Source organism: Anomaloglossus baeobatrachus, chromosome 6 (genome assembly GCF_048569485.1).
Source record: "Anomaloglossus baeobatrachus isolate aAnoBae1 chromosome 6, aAnoBae1.hap1, whole genome shotgun sequence".
Lineage (NCBI taxonomy): Eukaryota > Metazoa > Chordata > Amphibia > Anura > Aromobatidae > Anomaloglossus > Anomaloglossus baeobatrachus.
The window spans coordinates 488585506-488612431 of record NC_134358.1 but is presented as its reverse complement, the minus strand read 5'-3'; the positions used below and the strand labels follow the sequence as shown (position 1 = coordinate 488612431).

The 26926-nt window shown below is 40.8% G+C and overlaps 1 protein-coding gene across 1 annotated transcript in view; it reads left to right on the top strand.

Annotated features, from left to right (window-relative positions):
* RAPGEF5 (Rap guanine nucleotide exchange factor 5) overlaps positions 1-26681 on the top strand; it is a 421998-nt gene extending 395317 nt beyond the window's left edge. The window contains exons 21-26 of the mRNA XM_075315391.1: positions 1669-1759; positions 5077-5127; positions 7218-7305; positions 8238-8302; positions 15416-15470; positions 20283-26681. Coding sequence (XP_075171506.1) covers positions 1669-1759; positions 5077-5127; positions 7218-7305; positions 8238-8302; positions 15416-15470; positions 20283-20401 — 469 coding nt within the window. The 3' untranslated portion in view covers positions 20402-26681. The remainder of the gene's footprint in view (positions 1-1668; positions 1760-5076; positions 5128-7217; positions 7306-8237; positions 8303-15415; positions 15471-20282) is intronic.
* The last annotated feature ends 245 nt before the right edge of the window (positions 26682-26926 follow it).

The window sequence follows — 26926 nt, the reverse complement described above, 5'->3', positions numbered from 1 at the left end:
CTCTGTTAAGGGGAGGCAGTGGAAGCTGGCGGTATCGGACGGGGTTCACAGCCAGGAGGCCGCGTCGTTGCTGGATGAGTCGTGACGCCACCCACGGGTTGTGGTGACGGGATGCACCACCGCTGTGGCAAAAGTGAAGGGGGCTCCCGGGAGCGGTGTTGTGGCCGCAGCTTAGATGTTAGCCCCTCCGTGGGTAGGGGCGGTGTGTCCTGGGGCCCGGTGGAAGAAGGCGACGATGATGTCGGGGTGCAAAGTGCCGTGCTGCTGTTCAATGTCGTGCCCGGATGGTACTGGTGTTCTAAGCTAGGACGGGGTCTGAGTACCCGGTTACTGGTGCTCCGGTAAGCAGTTGACTCCCCGGTTAAGGTCCGGTGGGCTCCAACCCTGTCCCAGTCCCACCGGTCGCTATACCGGTTCTCCTGCAGGCGGCCACCACCGTCTGCCTGCCTGACGTTACGGGGATCCCAGGCTCCAACCCGAGTCCCTGACAGCTTCTCCTCCCTCCTGTCGCTCTCCACTCTCAACTAAAACTGCTCTGTACTTCCTGCATCAGGACTGTAGTCTCCTCGGTGGGCGTGTATTTCCTTCTGACTCCGCCCACCTGGTGTGCCCTACTGGCCCTGAGGGAGGCATCAGGTCTCCCTTTCGGGTGACGGGTGTGTCCTCACAAGGGATGGGGGGGTGTGTGTGTGTGTGTGTGTTTGTGTGGTGTTGTTACCTGTGACCCCTGGGGTCCAGGGTGTCACACTTGCCCACAACAAAAAAGGAGACATTGATTTTGATCCAAATTGCAGATGAAAATTGTCCATTGAGATCGACGGGTTTATGAAAAAAAATGGACAACACTTGCACCCATCAGTGTATCATTCAAGTGCTATCTACTTCTACTATTCAATGGGTAGATGAAGCTTGGGATTTTGTTTTTGTATATGATTAAAAGAGATGTCACAGTGATGGGAAAAACAAACCAAAAAATGATGAAAAAAAACATGGACGTCTGAATGAGACCTTAGTCCCGTTGCCTTGAGTAGTGGTACGTTGCGATACCTGACAGCTCATAGACTACAGTGACACTGTTTATGGAAATAAGCAGGTCAGGATTTTGTAGTGAGACACTCAAAGGTGTAATTCCCGGGAGCTGGAGGCATTTTTTGTACTGAATATGTATTCCTTGATTTAGAATGAAGCACTCCGCTCATCTCCTGTGTCATTTATGAGTCAGCAAGTGTGCGCAGGATTGCCTCCTTCTATTTATAATGCCAAGGTTTAACCAGGTTCAGGCGGGCTCCCCGGTGATTTACCGTTGCAGGGCTCCATCCCACAACCTCCAGTCCCATCCGTCAGTAATAATTTATCATCTTTTCCATTACAGTCTGCACAGGAATGCAATGCATTATTCTGGTTAAGGCTTTCAGACGCTCACAAAAATCTAACAGAAGATTGCATTAGAGGAACTGTAAATCAAATAATATACTCAATACATGTCCCGACAATCACCGGCAAAACAAAGAGCTTGCCCATTGCTCCGATACTGTGGTCCCATGTTAGTGATGTGTACGCTGGGTAAACCATGAAGATATCCTCATGTAGATGTGATGTAAATGTCATCAGTGCAAATGCTAAAGGAAAAATAGGAAAAATACATAACATATTTATTTTTTCTCACAGTTGCAAAGCTCAAAGGAATTTGAATTCTTTCTTTGCCATTATAATGGGGCTGAATACGGCGTCAGTCGGTCGTCTCTCTCAGACCTGGGAGGTAAAATCCATAATGCATCACTGTGTTAGGCACTGATTTTCTGACTATAAGTGTTGATATTTACAAGGCGACAATTTTTATTTAATAGATATAGATGAGGTGATCCTTTCTGGGTTTGGAAGTTGTACATTAGAAACCTATTTATAGATGGTGTCTAATAATAATTAAGCATAGTATTTCAGTGATTAATATTTGCCGATAAGAACGATTTCAAGGCCGGCTATAGACAGGAATTTTGTCATTGATCCTAATTTCAATGGAGCCCATTCACATAATTACACATTATTTAGGGATTGATCTGAAGTTTAGGGCTTATGTCCACCTCCTGTGCACATGAATAGTAAATAGCAGAGTACATTTCAGGTTTTTGTTATGTAAAAAATAAAAATCATACCAAGAAGAATAATTTCACAACTTTTTCCACCTTTTAATGTCACTCGTGATCTGTGCAATGCAATTGAAATATAGATTAAACTCTTTTGGAGTGAAAAAAAAATACAGAACTAACATAATGTGGTTGTATAAATATGCGCACCCTCAAACTAATTCTTTGTTGAAGTAGTCTGAATTTATGACAGCATTCAGTTTTTTTGGGTAGGAGTCTGTCAGCATGGCACATCTACAATTGGTAATCTTACATAGGTTGAAAAAAGAACTAGGTCCATCTAGTTCAACCTTCATCCACCAATTGTACATATTTGTCATTAAAGAATTTATATACTGAGGAAATCTTCCAGCCCTTTTTTAAAAGCTGTTATAGTATCTGCCATTACTACCTCTTGTGGTAGGGCATTCCACAGTCTGACCGCTCTAACTGTAAAGAACCCTTTCCTATTTAGGTACCAGAACCGCCTTTTTACACCGACAGTGAGTGCCCCCTCGTCCTTGCAGTAGCTCCAAATGAGTCAGATTGCACAGGCATCTCCTGTGTACAACGCCCTCTTCAGTTGAGCCCAGATATTTCCAATTGAATTCAGGCGTGGACTTTGGTGGGGCCAATACAAAATGTTATCATTTTCTGACAAAACCATTCTTTTCTTGATTTTGGTCATTCTTATGCTGAAGAGTGAAATTCATCTTTATCGTTTTAGTAGAGGCATGAAAGTTTTGTTGCCATAGAAAAGACTTCTATCTTATCAGCCTACACCACAGGACCGACATATTAGGAAAACGGGAGATTGGTGTCACATGCAGAACACAACCAGTACTTGATTAATTGAGTAATTTCTGCAGCTCCTTTAATGCTGCTGTAGGGCTCTGGGCAGCCTCCAAGACCAATTTTCTTCTGTTCTTTTCATCAATTTTTGTGGGATGTCCAGTTCTAGATTACCTAGATTACTCTAGATTACCTAGTCTCTGTTGTGCCTAATTTAAGCCATTTCCTGATGACCATATTCACAGTATTTCATCAACAAGGATCCCTTTGCTGTGTTCTAAGATGTTTACTGTCTTTGGCTTTTGCCTCCAAAAATATGTCAGGAAAATCCCACTAGCACAGCTAAATTTTATATGGGGTTAATCCGAATCCCTTTACCTGATGGCAGCTGTGTACTGACTACTATTTACCAAGAGTTTAAATGTGACTGTCTAATGCTAAACAACCACATCCGCAGTTATAAGAGGGTGTTGTATACTTATGCAACCACATTGTTTTAGTTTTGGTATTTTTCGTTCTCACCTCAAAATGATTTTCGTTTCTTTTCATATCCTAAATATTTTTTTTGTCCATAAATATAAGAAGCAAGAGGGGCAGTCACCACTGCATGAAAAAGGTCTTCTTTATTGTATGATATCACAATTTTTAGTTCAGGTATGCAGGGAGCTGAGGGCATAGAGCAGATGACTGCCTCTTTGTGTGCTGTGGCACTTCAACGGGTCCTTAAATCAAAGTGAATACCCATTGAAGCGCCACATAGTGGAAAACGGCTGTTGTCAACTCCATGCCGAACTTCCCTGCGAACTTGTGATATGATGCAATAAAGACATTTTTCCACTTAATGCTGAGTGCCCCTCTTGCTTATGTTTATGGACATTAAAGGGAACCTGTCACCAGATTCAGCGACTAAGCTGCGGCCACCACCAGTGGGCTCTTATATACAGCTTTCTAACATGCTGTATATAAGAGCCCAGGCCGCTGTGTAGAATGTAAAAATCACTTTCTAATACCTGAGCGGCGTTGCGGTGCAGACTGGTCGGATGGGTGTCTCCGTTCTCCAATACTGACGCCTCCTCTTTCAGCCATCTTTGTCCTCCTTCTTCTGAAACCGGGGTGCATGATGCGTCCAACGTCATCCACACAAGCCGACACTGGGCTCCTGCGCAAGCGCACTTTGATCTGCCATGAGCAGGGCAGATCAAAATATTGTAGTGTGCCTTCGCGGGACCTCAATGCTATGTGTGATGACATAGGATGCATCATGCACCCAGGCTTCAGAAGAAAGAGGACAAAGATGGCCGAAATAGGAGGCGCCAGTACCGGAGAACGGAGACACCCATTCAACTAGTCTGCACCGAAAAGCCTCTTAGGTGAGTATGATAAAGTGATTTTTACGTTCTGCACAGCGGAATGGGCTTTTACATACAGTATTCTAGAATGCTGTATATAAGAGCCCACTGGTGGTGGCCGCAGCTTATAGTCGCCAAATCTGGTGACCGGTTCCCTTTAAATGAAAGTTTGGAGTTTATAGAGGGCAGCACTATCGCCATGTGGGTTTTACATCTGTATTCTATATCTCCACAGCACTATATGGGCAGATTGTAGTTTTTGGTGCAGTTCCTTTTTCTTCTGCTTTGTATACTTTTTTTTACTCATAATTTGACAGCTATAGAAATAATGTGTTGTGTCATGATAACCCTTGTTACATCTGTGTGTAAGTGTATGTATAGCTACAGATACTGATGTAGCAAGGGTTATCATGACAAACAGCACTCTATTTCGATAACTGTCAAATTACAAGTACAAAAATATTTAGGATATGGAAAGAAGGAACAAGAAACCAGAAGAGAAAAAAAAATGTTTGGGAACAAGGGGTGGTGGGGATAAACTTGGCATTTGTCAAGTTTTACTTGCCTCCCCCTTCCCGACACACACAGTATCCAGCCCTGCACTTTTCGGTAATCTGTGGAGTAACGCCATCAGATCACAGACACTTTTTATATTTTCATGGCTTCAAATTTTACTTTTAAGCTGTTACAAACTGGAAGAGGAGATACTTGACATTCATGGCATAAAATCTATTCAGAGGCTTCAAAGGCAAACTTTTTGTGTTCCTGTGCTTTGGGGTAATATTATGTATTCTCTTTCTTTTCGTTCCAAGAAAATCCCAGGAAAGTTCAAAAAACTCTTCTCTGAACTTGAAAGCCTGACGGTGAGTTTTTTGCCGTGTATATGCTACGAGTAGATATCTAATATTAATTTAACGACGCCGAGGCAGAAATGTTCTGCTATTTAAACACTACTAGTCATACAAAATAAAAGGCCATGTCATTAAATCTGAAAGAGGAAAATGTCATTGTGTGTTTTTTGGAGCACAATACTGCTTCAGAGGTCAAAAAAGAGATTTAATGTGAATCTGTCAGTTTAAAGTGCTGTCCTATGTAAAAGCAGCACAGTTGTAGCCACAGGTCTGTTCTAGTAGCCAAAATGGCACAAAACTAACATTGTGTCACCTGGATGCTAGAAGGAATACAGTGGACTCAGACTGTAAAGCATATTAATTCAGCTCTTCTAATAGCAAAACTTCACAGCATGTTTGTGCCGTTTTGGCTACTAGGAGTATTGACCCGGAGTTATACTATGCTGCTTTTAGGTAGGACAGCATATTAATTTGATAATTTTATTAATTAGATCTTCTTTTAATGAAGCCCTGTAAGTAGAATATTGCTTTTTTGCATTTTTTTTTCACAATCTACCTATATACTGTATTTGGAAAGCATTACTTTTTACGTTAGTCTAATTCTCTGAAAAACTGATGGCCGGGTCCATGACATCCGTAAATTGTTAGCATGCTATACACAGCTGTAGTGCCACAATGGCACTGTGTCTGAAAATATTGAAGCATTTGTCAAATTCTTCACTTTCTATTAGGAAAATCACCACTTCTTCCTCCACTAGTAAGGGCATATTAAAGGGTATTTGTCACCTTGTTTTTGCTATCACATCTAAGAGCAGCATAATGTGGGGGCAGAGACCCTGATTCTAGTGATGTATCACATGTTGCTTTGCATGCTGTCATTTTTATATAATCCCTGTTTTTTCTTCTGTAGCTCTAACAGTGCTCTGAATGTTGAGCTCTGTATAATCCCACCCATATCACAGATTAGCAGCTTTTTGGTCATGTAGTGCACACAAAAAGCTGCTCATCAGTGGTGGGTGTTATATAGAGCTCATAAATATGGAGGACTACCTGGCATTAGTTGAACTAGTCCTCGAATTATCTCCTACTGGTAAAACTATAATTTTTAATTTTTTTTTTAAATTACAGCAAGAAGCCCAGTAATGGCACACATGGAATCAGGGTCTTTTGTCTCTACATTATACTGCCCTCATATTAGGTGGCAAAAATCCGGTGACTGACCTTCTTTAACTTAACGTGTCACACTAGAAGAAAAGAAGCTCAATAGATTTCCCGTCCTGATGAAGGAGACATAGATCTGTGAAACATGTTGACTTAATAAAACATCACGTTCCTACATTTCCATCTGGAATTTATTCGGTAGCGTGACATTAACCCTTTCTTTCCAGAAGTTTGATTTAACATAGCATGGTAATGCTACAGCCCTGCAAAATGCATATACACATTCATGCACACATACATACACACACACATGCATACATATATAAATATATATACATACACACATATAACACATATACATACACACATTCATATTATATATATATATATATATATATATATATGTATATATATGTACACACATGCGCACAAACTTATTCATACACACACATACCTATGCATAATGCATACATAAACACGTACATATACATGCACACATGCATACATATACTCACGTATGAACATTCAGATGTATAAATACATACATACCTCTACACACACATACCTATACACGTACATAGATATATACATAGATACACATGCATACACGTACGCAAATACACACATGCATACATACATACACACACATGCATAAACACACATACATACATATACACACATCTATAAACGTACATACATTAATGCATACATATGTACATGCACATACATACACACTTCCCAGTGGTCACAGCAGGGTAATTCACCTCCTTCCTCAAAAAGCAGTAGCAGTAAGATCCCTCTGACTAATTAATATAGATAATATATAATACTACATAGTTTTACAGGATATAATGGAATCTAAATATTCAGTAAAATATTTATGAGACTTACACAATCTACAAACTGGAAACATTGACTGTTGATTCAATTCAATCCTATAGGACCCCTCTTTAAATCACAAAGCTTACAGAGATGCTTTCAAGAAAATGAAGCCCCCCAAAATTCCATTTATGCCTTTACTTTTAAAAGGTGAGTAAAATAATTGTACTAATGAAATAAAGCTATTCATTGGGTTCTATATATTTCCATTACGTCACCACATTGTGGCAGGAGTCATGAAGGAGCGTTCCTCGGAGCTGATATCGCCTTGTAGTTCTGCACTAATGTGACAGCCCACCCAGAGGAATACAGTGCGGTTATTAAATCACACATCCTCCGATGATCAATAAATACTTTGACTTCGTCAGATAATGACTTATTATTCTCATTCCGTGCTCATGCATAGTTTAACTTCATGTTTGATATTTTATAAAAAATGTGTATAATTGTGTTGCCTTGTATATTATTTGTGGTTCAATTATTTCACCATCTTCACAACTTAAGACAGCTGTACCCATGCTGGTTTAAATGCAAATTGCATTCTGGCTTCAGCAGCTTTGAAGCTTTACTGGAGCTCATAAGGAGCCCTCGTAATTAAAATTTAAAGCAAAATTTTGCTCATGTGAATTTTCCGCTATTTATAAATGTTAAATACCTTCTTTTCCTCCGACTCATCTGTCTGCCTCCACTGATGAATGTTAAATAGATTAGTAGTTATTAATATAGATCGTATGTGTGTTTTAATATTCATCTGAAGCTTATATATAGCTTATATACACCAAACAGAATGATTTCCACTATCTCTGCATTGGTTGTATATTTCTGTTACTACATTTCCAGTTGGATCTATGCTGCTGAATATCTGTGCCATAAAAATAACAAGAGAATCTACATAGTAAGCGTTTCCCTGCTAATTAACATCCATATATTCCCACTGGAAGGAAGAACACAATTTAGAAGTCAGTACTGTGCAAGAATGGATTTACCAGGAAATGCCCTCTATATAAATGACGACCTAGAAAACGTGTTACTGTATATTATATAGATATATGTCTTATATATGCCTTTTTCATTGCTTTTAGATGTTACATTTATTCACGAAGGAAACAAAACCTTCTTGGACAACCTTGTCAATTTTGAAAAGCTGGTAAGTTACTTATACTATTTATATATGCGTAAAAACATAGATATAGCTTTTGTTGTCTGATCCCAGAATCATCTTCATATACAGCAATCCCCCTACTTTTTGTTAGTATATATTCGGTAGGGGACAGAAGGAAGAGTATGACTGCAGCTATACAGTGCTTGTTTATTTGTTACCATAGGTTTGCATAGGATCTGTACACACAAAAATTTGGCCGACTTTTTTAATTTATTCCCTTCGCTCACTAGGACATTTGTATTCATGTCCTGTGATTGTGACTTCAGTATTGAAGACTCAGGAGCTGAGATCCCGCCATGCAAGGCAGATACCAACTATATTTGATATAAAAGAAAAACAGAACTTAATATTTGGTGCAGAAATTTTTTTTTTGCAATTACAGAGGTCAGACGCTTCCTGTAGTTCTTGACCAAGTTTGCATACACTGCAGCAGAGATTTTGGCCCACTCCTCCATACAGATCTTCGTCAGATCTTTCAGGTTTTGGGGCTGTCATGGGGCAACATTGAGTTTCAGCTCCCTTGAAAACTTTTCTATTGCGTTCAGGTCTGGAGACTGGCTAGACCACCCCAGAACCTTGAAATGCTTCTTACAGAGCCACCCCTTAGTTGCCCTGGGTATGTGTTTCGGATCATTGTCATGCTGGAAGACCCAGCCACAACCCATCTTAAATGCTCTTACTGAGGGAAGGAGGTTGTTGGCCAAAATCTCGCGATACATGACCCCATTCATCCTCTGTTCAATATGGTGCAGTCATCCTGTCCCCTTTGCAGAAAAGCACCCCCAAAGTATGATGTTTCCATCCCCATATTTCATGGTTAGGACGGTGTTCTTCTGGTTATATTCACACTTCTTCTTCCTCCAAACATGACGAGTTGAGTGGGTATCAAAAAGTTGCAATTTTGCCTCATCTGACCATCTCCCATGCCTCTTCTGGATCATCCAGATGGTCACTGGCAAACTTCAAATGGGTCTGGACATGTGCTGGTATGAGTAGGGGGACCTTGTGTGCCCTGCAGGATTTTAATCCATGTATGCATAGTTTTTTACTAACGGCAATCTTTGAGACTGCGGTCCCAGCTCTCTTCAGGTCATTGACCAGGTCCTCCCTGTGTAGTTCTGGGCTGATTATTGACCTGTCTCAGAATTATCCCATGAGGCGTGATCTTGCACAGAGCCCCAGACTGAGTAAAATTGAAAGTCATCTTGTGTTCTTTTCCTTTTCTAATAACTGCGCCAACAGTTGTTGCCTTCTCACCAAACTGCTTGCCTATTGTCCTGTAGCCAATCCAGCCTTGTGCAGGTCTACAATTTGTTCCCTGGTGTCCTTAGACAGCTCTTTGACCTTGGACATGGTGGAGAGGTTGGAGTGTGATTGAGTGTGTGAATAGGTGTCTTTTATACAGGTAACGAGTTCATACAGGTGTAATTAGTACAGGGTAGGAGAGCTTCTTAAAGAAAGAATAACAGGTCTGTGAGAGCCAGAATTCTTACTGGTTGATAGTTGAGCAAATACTTATTTCATGCAATGCAATGGAAATGTATTATTTAAAAATCATGAAATGTGATTTTCCGGATTTTTTTTATTCGGTCAGTCCGTTGAAGTGCACCTATGATAAAAATGACTGACCTCTCCATTCTTTGTTGTTGGGAAAACTTGCAAAATCGGTAGTGTATCAAATACTTATTTTCCCCACTATACATGAATTTTATCATGAATTTTATGCAACATTTGCTTCTTCCTTTAGTAAGGCATATGACTGACAAAATGTACACTAACTATACTTTGAGACCAGGCAATTTTCTGGAAAAGGAGTACTAAGGTTGTTTTAATTAAATGTAATGTAATACACTTTCTGTGAAAGTGGTAGAATTCTTGTGCGGTTGGTTGGATTGCCAAGTCATCCATTTAATACCAGATCACATGAAATATTCTTCCTGCATGACTGAAGGGCAGGATGTCTTTATGCTGTTACTGCAAATATCCATCCCAGCCCTGTAGCATGTGGGTTTTATACTTTTGCTTAATAAGGGACGACCTAGAAACTTGTCAGTGTCTTCAAACTATTTTGACTTTTAAGCCCTCAAGGACCTTCATTGTGTCAGACGCATCTTGTGAGTGTTTCCCGATATGTAGAATAAAAAACACGTGTGGGGAATGTGTATGTACTTCACCAAGACATCCATATTTGTACATAGCAGCATGACTTAACTTATATTTAAAACAATGCAAATAGTTTCTTGAGTTGTAAATATAGAAACGTAAAATATGTTTCTCTGAACATTGAAAAATTACATCAGTGTTATTATGAATGGCGATGCGTGAGCACAACCGGTCCAGCTCAGAGGGATTGCTGCACTCAGGTCTAAAGGTCCAGTACATAGAGGAATTCTTTATAAAGACCTGTCACCAGGTCAAAAGTTGCTAGGTTTTGTTCTAATTTTATTCCCACTGATCCTCCGAATGTTTAGATTTTTTTGTTTTTTAATCTGCGATATGTTTCTAGAGAGATATGCTGTCTTTATTTAGACATAATTTTTATGTTTTTTACAAAGGGACAGTGGTCAAAGGATTCTCTGGTGACTGGTCTTTAGTCTGCTCTGTATTATTACAGTGAGCCATGCTCCCCTGGCAAAGACCATAAAAATTAGCCACATCTGAAATGTATGGTGCCTAAAAAAAAAAAGAACACTCAAGGGAGCATCAGGAATAAAAGAAGTGCATAAACTGGCCACTATTGACCCAACGACAAGTCCTCTTTAAAGGGAATCTGTGACTAGATTCGGGGACTATAAGCTCCGGTCACCACCAGTGGCCTCTTATGTACAGCATTCTACAATACTGTATATAAGAGCCCAGGCCGCTGTGTAGAACGTAAGAATCACTTTATAATACTCACCTAAGGGGCTTTGCGGTGCAGACTGGTCAGATGGGTGTCTCCGGTACCGCGGTGCCTCCTCTTTTGGCCATCTTTGTCGTCCTTCTTCTGAAGCATGGGTGCATGACTCGTCCTATGTCATGCACACTAGCTGGCATTGAGGTCCCGCGCAGGCGCACAACAATACACAGGGTAGATCAAAGTGTGCCTGTGCAGGACCTCAATTCTGGCAAGTGTGGATGACGTAAAACGCGTCATGCACCCAGGCTTCAGAAGAAGGAAGACAAAGATGGCGCCAAATATGGTGACAGGTTCCCTTTAAATGAAGACTCCCACTCCCACTTACTCAGGAAGTCCATTGCTCATGAGACAACCCTTTTAAATGTGACTGAGGTTCAGTGCTGTATACAGCCCATGGACGTGAGTGCTACTGATTCTGGAAGAAGCCATCCAGACTTTTTCTATTCTTATACAAACCCTTAAATAACAATTATAACTCTGGTATTTGTGGATGTGACAATTAGTCCTAGAAATGATTGTGTATGGTTATTAGTATATAGAGAAATGTTTTTGCATATGGCCTCTATTCAAATCCATGTATTGTTTTATTATCCTTATTAAATGTTTGCACACTGAGCAATCTGTCATGGAAGATTTTCCTTATTTATCGGTTTAGCTCCGGTGATTGGTGTTGGCCATCCTGGATGCTCTGTCACAGCGGTGGATAGGATTCTAATATGAGTCTGTCTTTCATCTCTCGTATAATCTCACAGCCCTCGGCATAATTTTATTTTTAGAAATAAAAAGCTTTCTTTTATTCCGGAGTTTATGGGAAGGGGAAATTAGCCTGTTTTCAGCTGTGATTGTAGATCAGTTTGTTAAAATGTCTCCGTTCTGTCTAAGCAAGCACGTAGCTGTGATGTGGCTCATTAGTTTGTCTGACCCCCCTTGTGTTTTTTCAATGCAAAAAAATCCACCTTGTGTTGTTCTCCTCCTGGGCTCAGTCGAAGCGGCTGGAAGATTGATAATCAGGAAATCATTTCCTGCTTGTGGCGCTTTCTATTGTTTTGGTTTTCAGAAGCAGTAAACAGAGCACGTGCGAGACAAGTCTCCTGATCTCATCGGAGGGGACAAAAACACGTTGTCAACATGTTGTAAACGGCATCGACCCTGCAGCTCTGATCGTGTTCTGTTTTTATACTTTGTGTCCATTGTTTTGATTCTGCTGTAGTAGCAGCTTTGTTCCAAAGCAGGAAGAAAATTGACATTTGAGCGGTGTATACATAGGACTTCAAGTCCAGATGTGGGCAAAACAAAAAGGTTCAACCTTTGGAGAAATGTTTCTTGGCATCGGCCGCACTGTATTGTGTATGATTAGATTAGTAATCACTTCTGCCTCTGGAGATTGCTGAAAAAAAAGTATCCTCAAATAATGAAAGAGAAAAATGAAAGTACGGTTCTTTTTAGTCTATTATCTATGGTTTGAGGAAACTTAAAGTGTACCTCTCATGACGTGTAGCTTTTCAGAATAAGCGATCATGTGTGCAGATGAGGTATATTGCTCAACATTGTATGTTTTCAGTCCAATTTTTTTTTTTTATCAATTTTTGCCTCTATATCGAATTTTAAGTTGTGTATATAATATATATATATATATATATATAATCTTTATTTCTATAGCGCCAACATATTCCGCAGCGCTTTACAATTCAGGAGGCTCATATTCATATACATATCATATACATAAACATATACAAACAAGTAACAATTATAGAAGATACATTATTTAAAGGGAAAAATGGCAACACTGCTCGTGAGAGCTTACAATCTACAATGAGATGGGGGAGGGGCAAGGTACAAGTGCATATATATACGGGTGGAGAATAGCTGCTATGATATTCTGTCATTCACAGCGCAAACAGAGAGGTAGATTCCTGCACTTCTTTCTCTGTAACACACAAACAGAAGCAGCAGTATGGCATACATTATACTGCAGTACTGAGTTGGGCGGCTGTGAATCCAGCACTTATATTAAATAGTTAAGCTGCATCACAATGTCCCTGTCTTCCACTATGCCGAGTGCACCTCACTCCTCCTTTCTCATCTCCATGGATTATAATATGAGGTGAAACCTGACATAACACTGTGCTGGCAGTTTGTCTTGCTTTGACCAAGACAGATTTGAGCAGATTTGAGTGGATGTAGAGAATGAAGAGTGATTAATAAGTGGAGAAAGAAAGGGATAAAATATATTGATTCAGAATATCTAGCAATTAATGCATTTAACTTCTACCTGACTCAGGATAAAATAGTACATCCGAAGTTGATTCATTATATAAGGAGCTGGCTCAAGATCACAAAGCCCCACATGACACGGCCACCAGCATGTTGCACTGTAGGCATTATGCATTTTCCTAAATTAATTTTTCTAGTTTTTAATGTTTAGTGTATTTATTTTTGCATCAACTAATTTGAGTAAAACTGAAGAATTTGTAATAAAAATTATATAATGAACCTTATTTTAATGTTATGGCTTAAAAAAATGTTCTATGAAACTCAATCTTGACAAAATGTTGGAAATTATTCTTGTATTCAGTGAGATATTGATTAAAATCCTAGTTTTCAACGGTGGTGTACTCATTTATGCTGAACCCTGTGTGGATGCACACACCCATATATATGTAGATATATGTACGCAGGAAGAAAATAAGCCCATGACCCTGTAGTATTGCCCAAATTCACCCATAACAAGTAATAATACCCCTGGTGTATGCTTGCGCAAATTTAAAAAGATTGTGGTACGCACATGCACGGACTCCGTGCCATTTTAATGAAGACTTGAGTATTGTGGCAATGAGCATGTGCTGCCAACAACAGCAATGGTGGCCTGGCATGATATTCAAATAAAGAAAAGGGGGCACGCCAGGAGGATGCCGGAGGAGGAGGAATAAATTTGAGAACCCAACCCACAAAGACACGCACATGTTGCACACATCAATCAAAGTGCAGTGCTTTTCTGCTACTTTAATTAAAGATATTTAATCAACCAAGCATCACATCTTTCTATAACAGCTATGCCTGCAATCAGCATCTTATTGCCTTTACCCCATATAGAAAAATCCTGGCCGTTGGTCCTTAAGTATGTAGGAACATGTTGCATAGCTCTGTGTTACATTGTTGCCCCCATTTAAGAACTTATCATGTTACAACCTTAATGGCATATCGACCACCTCTCATCCTGGAAAGGGGAATAGTAACTCCTGTTTTTCGAATCAGCGGAGGTCCCAGCATTTGAGCCTCCTTTTACATTACATTACATTTACATTACAAGATTACATGAGATATCCTATTGAAATGTAAAAAATGTTTATAGTTGGGGAAAAATGTCCTCTAATTTGACATACATGAGAGTCCAGCAAACCTCACTCTCGCATTTCTTTTTATCAAATAGAATGGTGACTGGCCCCCAAATTAAGGTCATTTTTAATATCTGGTGAAGGGCAAGATTGTGTTGCCATCCAATATGACAGGACTGAATGTGGACAATGGCAATGAATAGGCTAAAGGGATTGCAAATGGAGCATCAGACATAACTGCATGTTGGCAGCGAATTATCTGTTTCCAACACATGGCGATTGAACCAGTGTAATCCCCATAGTTTTCTAAGTAACCCCCTATGTGAGTATCATGTGTATATGATTCACATAGAGCACAGCGCCTGTTACTCCATGTATTATTCCATGTACTGTATCTGTGTGGTCCAGATAAAAAGTCACCAGGCTGTGCAAGAGCGAGGACAAGTAAATTCCTTATTAAAGGAGCACTGCTGTGTACTAACGTGTCATTCTGCTTCTAGTAAGTTAATGTAAGTCTGATCATTGATTACTTAGATCTGTAAACTATAGAGGAGCCCTGCCGCGTTGGGGGTGGAAGAAAGGATCCGCTAATCTAAAAATCTAAATCATGCTTGACTTCTGAATTCTACAAAGAAAACTTAATTTGTTGGAAGATTGTAATAATTATGGTAATTTCTAAGCCAAGTATTTTCTTCTTAAGTGACAGTGCTGTGCTAATCCCAAAAAAAATGACAATCACATTTACTTGAAGAACTTTGGACTAGACTGCAGGCGAGGGATTTATATTAAGTGTAAATCTGCATATTAAGGGCCTGACAGATTTTGGTATATCGTACTGACAGTACTTTCTTCTTTTTTTCACAGCACATGATAGCCGACACCGTGAGATCTCTCAGATATTGTCGGAATAACCAGTTTGGTGAGTGTCCATACATTATTAAAGCAAGCTGCATTCAATAAAACCAGGTTTAGATCACATTTATGATGTACATTTAGCATATACTCCAGGAAAGGCTCTGTCCTCATTTGCTTTTATATTTACATTTTTCTGGTCTGGCATAAGCACAGTAAAATTAAAATAACATCACCCAATCCTGATGGCATTGACTTTAATTGGGACACGTAGATTTCATGATAGTGCACGGCATTACACATAATTTGTTTTGTCATTTTTGACAGAATCTGTAACAAACCCTCCAATTTGGAACTCAGCCTATACATGTCCATAAGGTTGCAATAGCCGGATGAAGGCCATCTGAGTTACTGTATATCGGTGGCTCAGTGGTCAGCACTTCAAGGAGTTTGTAGATTCTCCTTGTGTTTGCGAGGGTTTCCTCCTCTCACACTCCAAAGACCTACTGATAGGGAATTTAGATTGTTAGTCACAATGGGGACCGTGTTGCTTATGTTTGTAAAGCGCTGTACAATTAATGGCGCTGTACGAGTACAAGTGAATAAATATATACACCGTGACTTCCTAAAATTCCTGTACATGTCCACTTACATTATGTTCTGGAATGACTTTGTTATGATAAGAAACCAGAAAACCTTAAATCTAATTTAGTTAATGAAACCACAGTTAATTCCATACTGTAATATGCCGTATTTTTTGGATTGTAAGATGCACTTCTCCTCCCAAACATTTGGGAGGAAAATAAGGGATGTGTCTAATAATCTGAATATAGCTTACCAGGAGGTGGTGGAGAGGGGTAACAAGAGGCAGGGGGATACTGCGGGCGCTGTGCTGTGGCTGCAAGTGCTGTGCAGCGGGGTCTCCTGTGCTGCAGGCGCTGATGTGCTACGGGTGGTGAGGCAGGGGTCATCCTTAAAATGTTGTCAGTGAGGGCTTCAAATAATGGCGCCTGGAGTCGGTGTATGCACAGATGGAGCTCTCGGCTGAAGATCTCATCTGTGTACGTGTGGCCTCCAGCCCATTCATCTCCCAGCTGCGGACTTAAGTAAGATGGAACCCGGAGGTGGTGTGTGCGCACATGAGATCTTGGCTTGTCATGGAGCCGAGAGCTTCATCTGCACACGTGCCAACCCCTGAATCCTGTAACCCCGCTCTACCATCGCTGCCGCCGCCCCCCACCCGGTAAGACAGACCCCCTTTTTATTTTTTTTCCTCTTTTCCCCCCTAAATTTGGGGTGCGTCTTATAATCTGGTGCGTCTTTATAAACCCCCGAAAAATAAAGTATGTAGATTTTGGTACTTACCGTAAAATCTGTTTCTCATAGTCTTCATTGGGCGACACAGAACCATGGGGATAGTCTGCTCCCACCTGGAGGCTGACAGTGGTATTACACAAAATTAAAGATTGGCTCCTCCCCAGCAGACTATATCTCGGCCGCTAGCATCAGGCCTCCTCAGTTTAGTGAGAAAGCAGTGGGAGAAGCCAAAAGAATTAAAACAGGAAAAAGATAATATTATTACACTCTGAGAAAAAAAAACAAAGTAAATGCACGCCCAACAGGCAACCAAAGGTGGGAGCTGTGTCCCCAATGAAGACTACTAGAAGCAGATTTTACAGTGAGCACCAAAATCTACTTTTCTCATTCATCTCATTGAGGGACACAGAACCATGGAATATCCTAAAGCTGTCCCTGGGGCGGGAATGAAAACCAAATAAACTGTTACTGCAGATGACAGTTGCCCAGGTATCTTTCCACCAAGACCTGCATGAGAAGTGAAGGTTCAGACCCTGACAGAGAATTCAGATCTACAAATTGGGATGCCATGACAGCTGAGGGTCTGCTGAAGACACCCATGCCTGTCCTTGTGATACTCCTGTGAAAGCCAGCATTTATCTGGCGTTGATAGTAGATTGTGATTTTCATTGCTATGTACAGCACAAATATCAGACCATCACAGTTTCAAGTCCCCTAAATATAGTAAAAATTAAAAATATATTTTTTTGCAAATCTAACACATTCAAATCCACCCCCCCTTTTTTCCCCATTAAAAATAAAACCGTTAAAAAAATAAATAACCCCCCTCCCCATAAATTTAATATCTCTGTGTTTGTAAAAGTCTAATCTATTAAAACGTCTAATAAATTAATCCCATCAGTACACAGCATAACGAGAAAAAAATTGAAACTCCAGAATTATATTCTTTTGGCCGTTGTAATATTGGAATAAAATGCCTACCCCAAAATGGTATCAGTAAAAATGTCAGCTCAGGGTACAAAAAAATAAGCCCTCGCACAGCTCCATATAGCGAAAATTGAATGCTTTTATGGGTCTCGGAAATGCTGACACATGCAAAATTTTCACTTTTTTTCTCCACTTAAAATAAAAAAACAAACTATGCATATTTGTTATCTACGTAATTGTACTGACCTTAAGACTATTATTGACAGGTCAGTTTTACCATATAGTGAACATGGTAAATTAAAACAAAAAAAAGCAATTGTGGAATTGCACTTTTTTGCATTGATGCTTTCCTCTGCATCACATGATAAAATGAGTCGTGTCACTCAAAGATAAAACAAGCCCTCATATGGTTATGTGGATGAAAAATTTAAAAGTTATAGCTCTTGGAATAAAGGGAAGGAAAAACTTCAATAGCCCTGGGTTAAGATTGCCACTTCTGATTGGTGGCACAGAAGTTCCTGTCCCCCTCTTCTCTGAGGAGACCATTTTCATGCTTAAATTCCCAGGGGACTGTCGCCAGTAGGCCTTGAAAATCTCCTATTAATATGTCTGTGAGTGTGAGGAAATCCAGACAAATATGCTAATCATGGTGCCAACCTGCTGCCCACCAGTGCAGTGCATGGGTATGCTACCAATGATCCTGATGGATCCTCTCTGCTCATTAGGAGACAATATCTATAAAGCTCCCCTTTTTATGTACCGTAATTTAAATTCTAGATATAGCAGTGACTGCTCAAGTACGGTAGTAATACTAAATAGACCTTCCCCTCTTGGTGAAACCATCTTTATTGTGATATTAGGTTTAGTATAAACTATAGCACAAAAAATACTGAAATCCTTTCTATTCTCTAAAGTAGGACATCACAGATCTCTGGCTTCAGGGACATTGTACGTAGAGCGATACATACTAAAGGACAACAAGTGAAAATAGCAGCCCTGCAGGCGTAATATCACCAACGTGAATTTTATGAGGACATTAGACTAATTTGCCAGCTTCTCCTAAGACCTTGTTGACTATTTCAGTACCCGAGGGATGCTCACAATCTTTAACCACTGTGGTTATCTGGAAAAAGTGTTAAAAACACTTATCCAGACAGGCAGCCCTAACGAAGAAGGCAAATGACCTCCAGGCCTGATGCATATTATGTGTTTGATTATGTGCAGAACAGTACACAGAAACCAGCGAGATGGAAACAGTGTGGGCTGAATGTGCAGAGCTCCTATCCTTTACATGCCAGCAGAGGAGAAGCCGTTTATTCTCCACTAAAGTCCCAAAAGCCAGTAATCACCCTTCAGCAATCCTCTTTCAGATATTTTATTTAGTTGATCCTCTTTTAAAAACAAAAAGTAATTAAAGAGCTGAATGCATTTTAGCAGGATGCCAGTCATGCTGTAAATTGCTAAATTCCTAAAACCACCTTCCCCCTGAAGACAGAGACTGTGGGGGTATCTGAGCCGTTCCAGGCCAACAGAAAATCACATTTCCTTTCAGTGGCTAAATAACATCAGTGATAATGTAGATGAGAAACCTTCATAGTATTGTACTAAGACTACCAGAAAAAGAAAAATGTTGACTCGAAATGAGGGGACTTTCTCATTTCCCAGTCGTTTGACGTCATTTTGCCTATATTGAACAGGCGTCCATAGCGTGAAAACTGCATCTGTTTCCTGAAAGGGTAATGGCACTCAGTAAATCAGCAGACCCCTTAGGGGCACTTTGCACACTGCGACATCGCAGGTGCGATGTCGGTGGGGTCAAATTGAAAATGACGCACTTCCGGCATCGCATGCGACATCGCAGTGTGTAAAGGCTGGATGATACGATTAACGAGCGCAAAAGCGTCGTAATCGTATCATCGGTGCAGCGTCGGCGTAATCCATGATTACGCTGACGCGACGGTCCGATGTTGTTCCTCGCTCCTGCGGCAGCACACATCGCTGTGTGTGAAGTCGCAGGAGCGAGGAACGTCTCCTACCGGCCTCACTGCGGCTTCCGTAGGATATGCGGAAGGAAGGAGGTGGGCAGGATGTTTACATCCTGCTCATCTCCGCCCCTCCGCTCTGATTGGCCGCCTGCCGTGTGACGTCGCAGTGACGCCGCACGACCCGCCCCCTTAACAAGGAGGCGGGTCGCCGGCCACAGGGACGTCGCACGGCAGGTGAGTGTGTGTGTGAAGCTGGCGTAGCGATAACTTTCGCTACGCCAGCTATCACCACATATCGCTGCTGCGACGGGGGCGGGCACTATCGCACTCGGCATCGCAGCATCGGCCTGCGATGTCGTAGTGTGCAAAGCCCGCCTAAGGCTTTAATTGGAGATTTCCTCTTTGTGTAAGTGTTGTGATGGTCTCCTATTAATTCACATATGTGATGACCACATTTTTACACGGTCATTATACCATCGAGGCTTCTGTGCAGGAGGCTCTTATGATAATTGCATGTATTTCAAGTGCACCTCACTAGAGTGTTTTTTTTTTACTCTCTCAGATTATCACTATAAAAATATAATTTGTTTTTCTTTTACTATAAGTTGTATGTTGTATTTAATATTTTTTCTTTTACTGTTCTCTTACAGCCAACGACCTTCCCCATAAAGAGCACCAGGAGGCAAAGTTTTATACAAATCACTTGCTCGTGATTGACAACCAGCAGACTCTCTTTGATCTATCGCACAGGATAGAGCCGCGGGTGTAGACACATACCCAGCCCGGACTGAATGACCGCTGATGCCAAGCATGTAGCTTTACAAGGAAAATATTTTTACTGAGTTTTATCAGTAGTGGACAGAAACCCATACGAGCATGGAAGAGATGGAGCAGCCTTCACATCTTCCCAAGAATAAGAGGACGCATCTGAAAATTCTGTTTTCTTTGTTTCCACGTTAACCGAGAACACACAACACATCAGTTTCTTTTAGGAGGTTGCAACCATGTATTTACAGCTGGTGAACTGGTACTAGGGCGTCATCATCCATGCACGCACAGCTTCTCATAATGCTCCCCACTAGTTTTTCAGCTAGATGTCCTCATGTATGTCCTGCAGAACATATACAAAATGGAGAGTGTCCTTCATTATGCCTCATCAGTGGCCAAACAAATCAGCACTTTTCATGGATTGCAAGAGAATAGAGTGTAACATGCCGGAGATGGGGAGATGACATGGCAGGCAGCGTGATTACATTAGCTGGCAACAGCTCATCAGGCTGCATTTATTAATATACTTAATAGCTGCAGGGGTAGAGGTGAAATGGAGGGCAGCGATGAAATCAGGACAACTGTTTTTCATGGCCGGTCACTAATAGCATCGTGGATGGAAGTAACGGGACCTGGGTTTGCCCTGTTTAATTCTGCATTTTCCTATATGTCCTGTAACGGCTCGGCTGTATGCAGCATTTTATTTTCTCATTACTTACTGCCAGTTTGATGACTCCGGACAGTGCAGGTCCTGGCAAGATTTCAGTCTTTACCAAAATGCAAAATACATTTCTAATCATCCGGAAAAAAAATTTCCTCCAGTCAGTGTGAGATCCTAAAGTCTGTGTAAAGTGAGGCTTCCCAAATCTGTATATAGTGAGGCTTCCCAAATCTTCATGTTTTATATCCAATAGTTAATGTGACCTGATCCTAACTTTACAAAAAAAAGGAACCATATTAATATGTCATTCATCATTTAGTGCCAGGATTGCAGCAGTGATCAGTGGGGGATGGGATGTGTCACTGTGCGGATTGTGGCTGCTCCTGAGGCTGACTTGATATTCTTTTAAAAAAAAATAAAAAATGCAGAAATAGCCTATTTCATGATTTACTGAGCATGAAATAAAACAAGCTGAATTGAGTTTCTAAATATTAATAGCGAGAGAACAGCATTTTCCTACTGAGTTATTCCGCCTGCAGCTATTTATGAAGCTCTATTTTTATGTGGCTGAGCTGTATTAATTGTACATAGGATAACAGAGAACGTCTATTTTGGGGAGGGGGTGACCCAGAACTATGAGCTTAACATCTGCTTCTATTGCGTCACATACATTTAGTTACTATAGCGAGTCCAGACCCAGTGTAATCCATGACCGCAGTCATTGTTCCATAATGGACCTCCGATACAGAACCCGACTGAACACTGGCCGACCATAAGGTCATACGCATCTCTCATTATATGTGGACAGATTTCACTTTTCACAAGGACACAGTCATCATAGTAATTTCTCTCCCTGTACAGTAATTCTTAATTTTTACTGCAGAGTCAATGACTAAAACAAGAAATAGCTTTATTAGGGCCATTAGTTCTGGATATAATGTTATAGCTTGTTATTGAAACTGGTTTTCCAGGACTTTACTTGATGGACTATCCCTTACATAGACCATCAACATTAAATTGGTGGAGATCTAACTTCCTGGACCCCAACAAAAGGAAGATTGAAGGGGCCATTACTGAATAGGCCGGGCAGCAGAGAGCGGCAGTACTGGGGCAGTCACTCTAAAATGTGGAGCTTTGCCTGATAAACACTGGAGGGGACAAGATAATTGCGGGAGGGGTGCGCACTACTAATCGGCTTATCAGTGAGGGTGGAGGGGGAGTCGAATCCCAAAGAAAAGTACGAGAAATACCCTTTAAGCAGGTAGAGTTGTATTTTTTGGGAAGGGGGGAGGGGTAAACCAAAGTCACATCCTGAAAGTGTTTTTTTAATTTCTTCATACAGATGGGGCTCCAAGTGATGAAACCCCCTCTGAGGCAGGCATGTGATATTATTCACTCTGGTAATTATATGGTGGCCATTTATTTGAATTGTTGACATTTTATTCAAAATTGCCAACATGGTGTATAGCCAAGGAGAGTTGATCACCTACAGAGGTTTCTTTAGCTGCACTGGGAGATCAGTTGATCATTCGACCAACTTCAGTAGAAGAATGTCTTATGGGGCCAGATTCCATAATGTTAGGTTCCCACAATGAGTTTTTGATGCTGCATCTTTTGGCTGCGCAAAAAAATCCACCATCATAGAGTTCCAGTAAAGTGGATGGATTTATAGAAATCTCACGTCCACTCTGCTTTTTTTATGCTACAAACCTGACCTGCAGTGTTTGAAACGGCAATGTCAATTTCTCTTGCGGGTACATTGGGTTTTATGTGCAGAAATTTCCCATAGATTTATATTAAATGTGGAAAATCTGCAGTAAAGCATGCATGTGCAGAAATGCAATAGAAACACATGTAATCCACACATGACTGTATCAATGAAGTTTTGTCAATGCCAAATACAAGGAATTATCAAAAACAGGGCATGCCAAAAAGAGCAGCGTCTCATGTGATACAAATGCAAGTAACTTCATTTAGCTAATAGGTGCAGAAATGCTTCAGAAAATCTGCAGCATCAAAAACTCACCAAATACTCATTGGGAGAGCGTAGCCTAAAGGGTGCTTTACACGCTGCGACATCGCCAGCAAAAGCTAGCAATGTAGTGCGCAATAGCACCCGCCCCCATCGTTCGTGCAACATTTGGTGATCGCTGCCGTAGCGAACATTATCGCTACGGCAGCGTCACACGCCCATACCTTTTCAGCGACGTCGATGTGACCGCCGAACAATCCCTCCTTCAAGGGGGAGGTGCGTTCGGCGTCACTGCGGCGTCACTAAGCGGCCGCCCAATAGCAGAGGAGGGGAGGAGATGAGCGGCCGGAACATGCCGCCCACTCCTTCCTTCCTCATTGCTGGTGGACGGCAGGTAAGGAGATGTTCGTCGTTCCTGCGTTGTCACACGTAGTGATGTGTGATGCCGCAGGAATGACGTACAACCTCACTAATGACAAGACAACGATTTTTGGTAAATGAACGACGTGTTACAGACCAACGATTTTTAACTCTTTTGCGATCGTTTAAGGTCGCTCATAGGTGTCACACGCTGCGATGTCGCTAACGACTCCGGATGTGCGTCACAAACACCGTGAGCCCGACGATATATCGTTAGCGATTTCGCAGCGTGTAAATGGCCCTTAAGACTGCCACCTTAATGAATGGAGCACTGGATAAGGGTTCACTAAATTCATTAGCAGATGCGTCTATAGTGAAGTAACACATCTTTCAACTGTATTGTGCACCATTACCAGAAGTTTAAATCAGGCAAGGGTATATGTTTGCTATAATTTACCCCAATTTGTGGTGTAAGTTATGATGAATTTGCTTGGCCATATCCTCTCCTGATCCGCAGTTAGTGGAGATGGCCAAGACTGGGGAAAAATGGCTAAAGATGAATCATTCTTGCACAAAAATTTGGTGACATTTGAAGCCGTTTTATGCCCGAATTGTGGTGACAATTGCTTACTGAAGGGCCCTTAACGTTACTGACTAGTCTGCAGGAAAACTGCATGGTTTTGCAGCACCATAATTGCCCGCACGGCTCAGCGCCTGGGATTCAGCATGTGGGATTGCACCAATAAGCCACCAAATAGCTGTTACTTCTCTTAATAATCATTCAGATCACAGTAAAGTCACAATGTGCAGCTTCTAGAAAGGGAACCTCCCTGCTACCACACGGCCTCATGTCTCATCACCAGAAAGAATGATAAATACCGTGCGTAATGCCATGAATGCAATGACATTTCTTTACATGGGTGGAGAATACAGCTGTTACATGTATATAGACCAATAACTCCACATTAAATCTGCCCATGTTTTGTTTTTGCATGTTAGCCGGATATCTGTAAATCTGGAATTTAAAGCAGCTTTGACTCTAAAGTAGCCTCCTAACACCGGAGATAATTTAGAGAATACTTTACATTCATGTCTGACAGATTGTGTGAAGTATTGAATTATACCATAAAGCCCCCCCCTCCCGCCTCCAATAAATGTGTCCGGTTAGCAGAGCGCATAGTGAATGCCGGTTTCGTCTGCGACATTTCATGTATAGCATAGTGCTCAGGGCGCCATCTTGTGGCGCTTCATCAATATGACTGTTCTGACTTGGGTCAATTGTATACGTAGTCGGAGCACCTATCCTTTTATCTGTGATGCTAATAAACAGTATTAAATAGTTGTTTCTGAGACATAAGTTTACTTATCCTGATCTGTATATGAGCAGATCTCAGGAGGATCTTTCTGTGCATGGACTATATTGCATATAAACTATTTCACTTATAATATTCGCTTTCTCAATTTCTGCAATACAACTCGCTCTATACACATCCATGTGCCTATGCCCGCACTCCTGTCACTGCACCTATATCATGTTATTACCTATGCTGTAAGAACCAGATTGTGTTTCATGTTTCCAGGGCCTGGTGTCCTTGTGATAACACTGAACTGCCAGAGTACGGGGACATGAAGTTTTGTCATGGGTCATATAGGAGCTGAAATTATCATTATCCACAAACTCCAAATTCTTAGCCGCATAGTGAGGCCTCTTGGAAACAAAGGAAAGTCATTCTCAGAATGGATACTCTTTATCACTGTAGTCATGTGCAATTGCTGATCTATAACAATGCCGTATTCATTATCTCCAACATTGTTCCCTTCACCATGGCTGTTGCATATAATGTGTGTACATTTATATGGGGCTTAAATCAATATATTGACCCCATACATTTGGCCAAGATCACATGACTATATTTTCGGTCCGAGTGCTGTGAAGAAACTGACAGCAATCGGATCAGTTATCAGTTGGACTTTTCAGATTGGCATTTTTTTATGGACTGAATCTGTGCTAGCAGCATGCACTTGTTTCATATGTCAGATGAGGCTCCTCTATTCCAGTCTATGGGTGCACACAAAAATATCGAATTCTGCAATGATCATTCGTATGGCATCTTATTTTTATGGATATATTGCAATTCCTTAACATAGGAAATTGTATTCAGTCTTGTAAGTTTTACATTGCACATGGATAACAATTGGGATGAAAATCGAACATAAATAAATACTCAGTCGGTAGTTTTCAGACTGAAAGAAGAACTTTTTTTCTATGCTTGCGTGAACTTGGCCTAAATGAAATAATATATTCCCTAAAGACCTTTACAATGGTTGTGCCTACAAGGGTGCGTTCAGACACACAGACCAATGCAAGTGAATGGGGTAGTTCAGAGAATGCTGCAAAATGCACTATAATCCAATTTTCGTATTTGCCCATTAAACTCAATGGGTGTTAAAAAATACAAATATCATACAGACTACATCCTCATGGCATCTATTTTTTAATGGATCCATTGCACAGAAAACTATATTTGGCCTTGTAATTTTTTTTTTAATTGCTGATGTATAAGTCGGATGCCATATGGATATTAAACACTAACACACGACTGAAGAAATAACTTTTTTTTATGCATGTAAAGGACAGATTTTACATAAGCTCATCTGTAGCCGACCCTAGACTGACTTATGATATACAGTATATAATGTAATTTACCACAAGAATTTTGCTATGGGGATTCTTCTTTGTACATGAGTGATGAGCCGGAGGAGCCCGGCATAGCAGAGTAATAGCTAAACATAACGATATTGACTCATGCTGCTGAAGTACAAAATATTTCATTATGTTCCATTTACTGCCAAAACATGAAAGGCCCGAATATCCATATACTTAGTAATATGGCAGTGAGAGCCATGACTGCTATCTACCCATGTACATATTGTAGTAAAATTACCTGCATCCTCTATCATCTGAGAAAGCAAAGAGATAAACTGAGTACTCAGGGCCCTGCTGTTTTCAGGCCTGACCTACTCTATAGTCCCGGGGAGCATGAAGCAGCGACTGTGGATCTCCCCAGGGACCGTTTACAGGTGGTTTTGTAATAAGTTGCTTTATCGCCTCTGTACAGATTCTTGTTTGTGTATTTATTAGCGCTTGTAAGCAATAATTTAAATGTATAATTGCAAAGCAATATTCGGATTTAACTTGTGTACGCTACTGTCATTTTCTCCTGCATTTCAAATGTTTGAATTTTTTTATCTCCCTTTCAAGAATAAACTAGAAATTCTGTTTAACAACTTGTCATCTCTCATGGTTCTGTGATAATGATGGGTGGTTTCTGCAGCATGTGAATGGATGCCTGCAAGTGAGCTAGATGGAAGAATTGTAGAAATGTGTGCAATAAATCCGATGTGTGTGAGCATACCCTTACTGCCTTCATATGCACTTTTTGTGAGCTTACATAAAATAATGTGTGTGTGTGTGTGTGTATATATATATATACTGTGTGTGTGTATATATATACTGTTTGTGTGTGTGTGTG